The sequence below is a fragment of the Ursus americanus genome, chromosome 35, assembly GCF_024610735.1.
Source record: "Ursus americanus isolate L20-20 chromosome 35, mUrsAme1.1.p, whole genome shotgun sequence".
Classification (NCBI taxonomy): Eukaryota; Metazoa; Chordata; class Mammalia; order Carnivora; family Ursidae; genus Ursus; species Ursus americanus.
In genome coordinates, this window is record NC_142161.1 from 3,692,414 (window position 1) to 3,694,925 (window position 2,512).

The 2,512-nt window shown below is 46.4% G+C and overlaps 1 gene segment (V, D, J or C); it reads left to right on the top strand.

Annotated features, from left to right (window-relative positions):
- Nucleotides 1-534: 534 nt before the first annotated feature.
- LOC123792257 (T cell receptor alpha variable 13-1-like) lies at nt 535-1,425 on the top strand. The segment is given in 2 exon segments: nt 535-633; nt 795-1,425. Coding segments are annotated over 2 exon segments (429 nt in total).
- The last annotated feature ends 1,087 nt before the right edge of the window (nt 1,426-2,512 follow it).

The following is a 2,512-nucleotide window of genomic DNA, read 5'->3' on the forward strand; positions in this document are numbered from 1 at the left end:
CATGTTCCTTTAGAAATAGTTTATCTCCATAACAGACAATTGAGGATGGTAGATTTGGCAGAAAGGGAAGGTTTTCTATTTTCTTTGTTGAAGGAGTAAATCTTGATTCCTTCCTGATGTCAGACACGTGCAGCAGGCCCATCACGGAATAAACAGCAATAGCATCTACCTCTTTCCAGCTTACTATCAGTGACTCAGTGGTGCGCAGAGGTACAAATCTTGATCTCCACATTCTCGCTGTGCACTCCATCCCTGATCTAACATATAATGTGCTTGACTGATTGCCGCCTTGTTGCAGGTGAGCCCCTTGGAGGCACAGGACAGGAGAAGCGCATTTCCCCGGTGAGATCAGTAGCGCTGTGACCACAGACGGAAGTGCGCCTGCGCCGACGCAGAACACGTGGAGGGCTCGTTTTCGTGCATCTGGTGCACTAGACTGTGGCAGGAGCAGGGCCTTTTTCTCATTGGCTGGGGGACCATGTGGGAAAGTCCTCTGTGAGAGGAAGGGGATGGCCTGACAAAAGCAGGAGATGAGCTGGCTGGAGGCTGCAGTTCTGAAGCTGGTCTAACGGGGAGGAGCCATGAGGACATCCAGGGGAGCTTTAATCGTGTTCTCGTGGCTGCAGCTGAGCTGTGAGTTGACAAGTATGGGACACGGAGGATATCAGTGCACAGTCTTCAGAAGTCAAGGCTGGCTTTACTCAGGTTTCCTCCTGTTAGTGTAGAAAAGAGCATTCAGACGGGTAAGAACCTGGAATCTCTTCTCCTCTCTCTGACCTTTTCTTTCTGCACAGGGTTCAGCCGAGGAGAGACTGTGGAGCAGCGGCCTTCTACCCTGAGTGTGCGGCAGGGACGCAGCTCTGTCATCAACTGCAGCTATTCAGACAGTCGTTCAGACTACTTCCCTTGGTATAAGCAAGAGCTTGGAAAAGGTCCCCGGCTCCTTATAGATATTCGTTCAACTATGACCACAAAAGAAGACCAAAGGCTCACTGTCTTACTGAATAAGACGGCCAGACATCTGTCCCTGCACATCGCAGACACGCAGCCTGAAGACTCAGCTGTGTACTTCTGCGCGGCAAGCACACACTGCTCCGCAGACACCTGCTGCCTGCACTCCAACCTGCCACCGGGCAGCCCCCTGGCCTTTGACACAGACCTTCCAGGATAGCGTTTGTCCTTTGCTGGTCTGCAAGTGGAAGCTAATATGTTAGGCATTAAAAGCACATGATATGTTTAGGATGGAGATGACCCATTCCTAATTCACATAAAATAGTCACCTTATGTTGGAGTCAACAGAACAGGGAGAACATAAGATAATAATCACAGATTCAGGTGCCTGAGTAGCCCAGTGTGTTAAGCATCCAATTCTTGTTTTATGTTTTTGTTTTTGTTTTTTAAGATTATATTATTTATTTGGAAGAGAGAGAGAACAAGCAAGGGAAGCATCAGAGAGAGGGGGAGAAGCAGGCTCCCCGCCAAAGAAGGAGACTGACGTGCTGCTCCATCCCAGGACCCTGGGATCATGAATTGACATGAAGGCAGATGCTTAACAGACTGAGATACCCAGGGCCCCCAACTCTTGGTTTTGGTTGAAGTTTTGATCTCAGAGTCATGAGATCAAGTCCTGCATCAGGCTGCAATTTCAGCGAGGAGTCCACTTTCCCTCTCCCTCTCCCATTGCCTCACCCCTCGCTTTCTCCTCTCCCTCTCTAAAATAAATAAGTAAATCTTAAAAAAAAAAAAAAGAATCTGAGATCATTCTGTGGGATTCAACTTCATTTATGACGTTTTTTCTGTCTAGAATTCATATATTCCACCATTGAACAATTCTGATTTTCCGGAATATTTGACTATTAAAATTATTGAGTACAAAATAGTGTGACTTTTCTTCTGAAAGCCTTCGTTAAAAAGATAAGTATTCCTTATAATTGGTATTATTTTAGGACCCAGTAAATACCGTATACCAATTAAAGGCCATTTGTTCATTTCTCTTTAATTTAACAATTATTTAGGGAGTGCTTAAAAAAATGACAGTCACAGTTCTAAATATTGGGGCACAGTACTAAAAACGAAGAATCACTCAGCAATGTCCTGACTTCCTATTACTTTTTCCATGTTCAACCCCAACCCATTTCTGGCAGTCGGTGGGTTACAGGCTGGCCCACATGGCACATGAGAATATGAAGCACTGTAGTAAGATGCTTAGAAGATTATTATCCTCCCACCTACAGAAACGCCCTGCGATGCTGTGTTAAAGACCTTCCATATCAGGTAGTGTCTCAAGAACAAAATAGACCTGAGAGGGCAGGATTGCTGTTCAGAATTCCAGGGGCACCTGAAGAGTGACATGTGCCTCATGAAGTCAGGGATGAAACACATGGTGACTTGGGGAGGACTCTGACCAACACGCACGCACTTCAGTCCCCGTCCAACAGGGGGCGCAGCTTCCCATCACAACCACATTTCCTGTGTGAAATGTGGGCTTGCACTGTTCATTTCTCTGTCAATC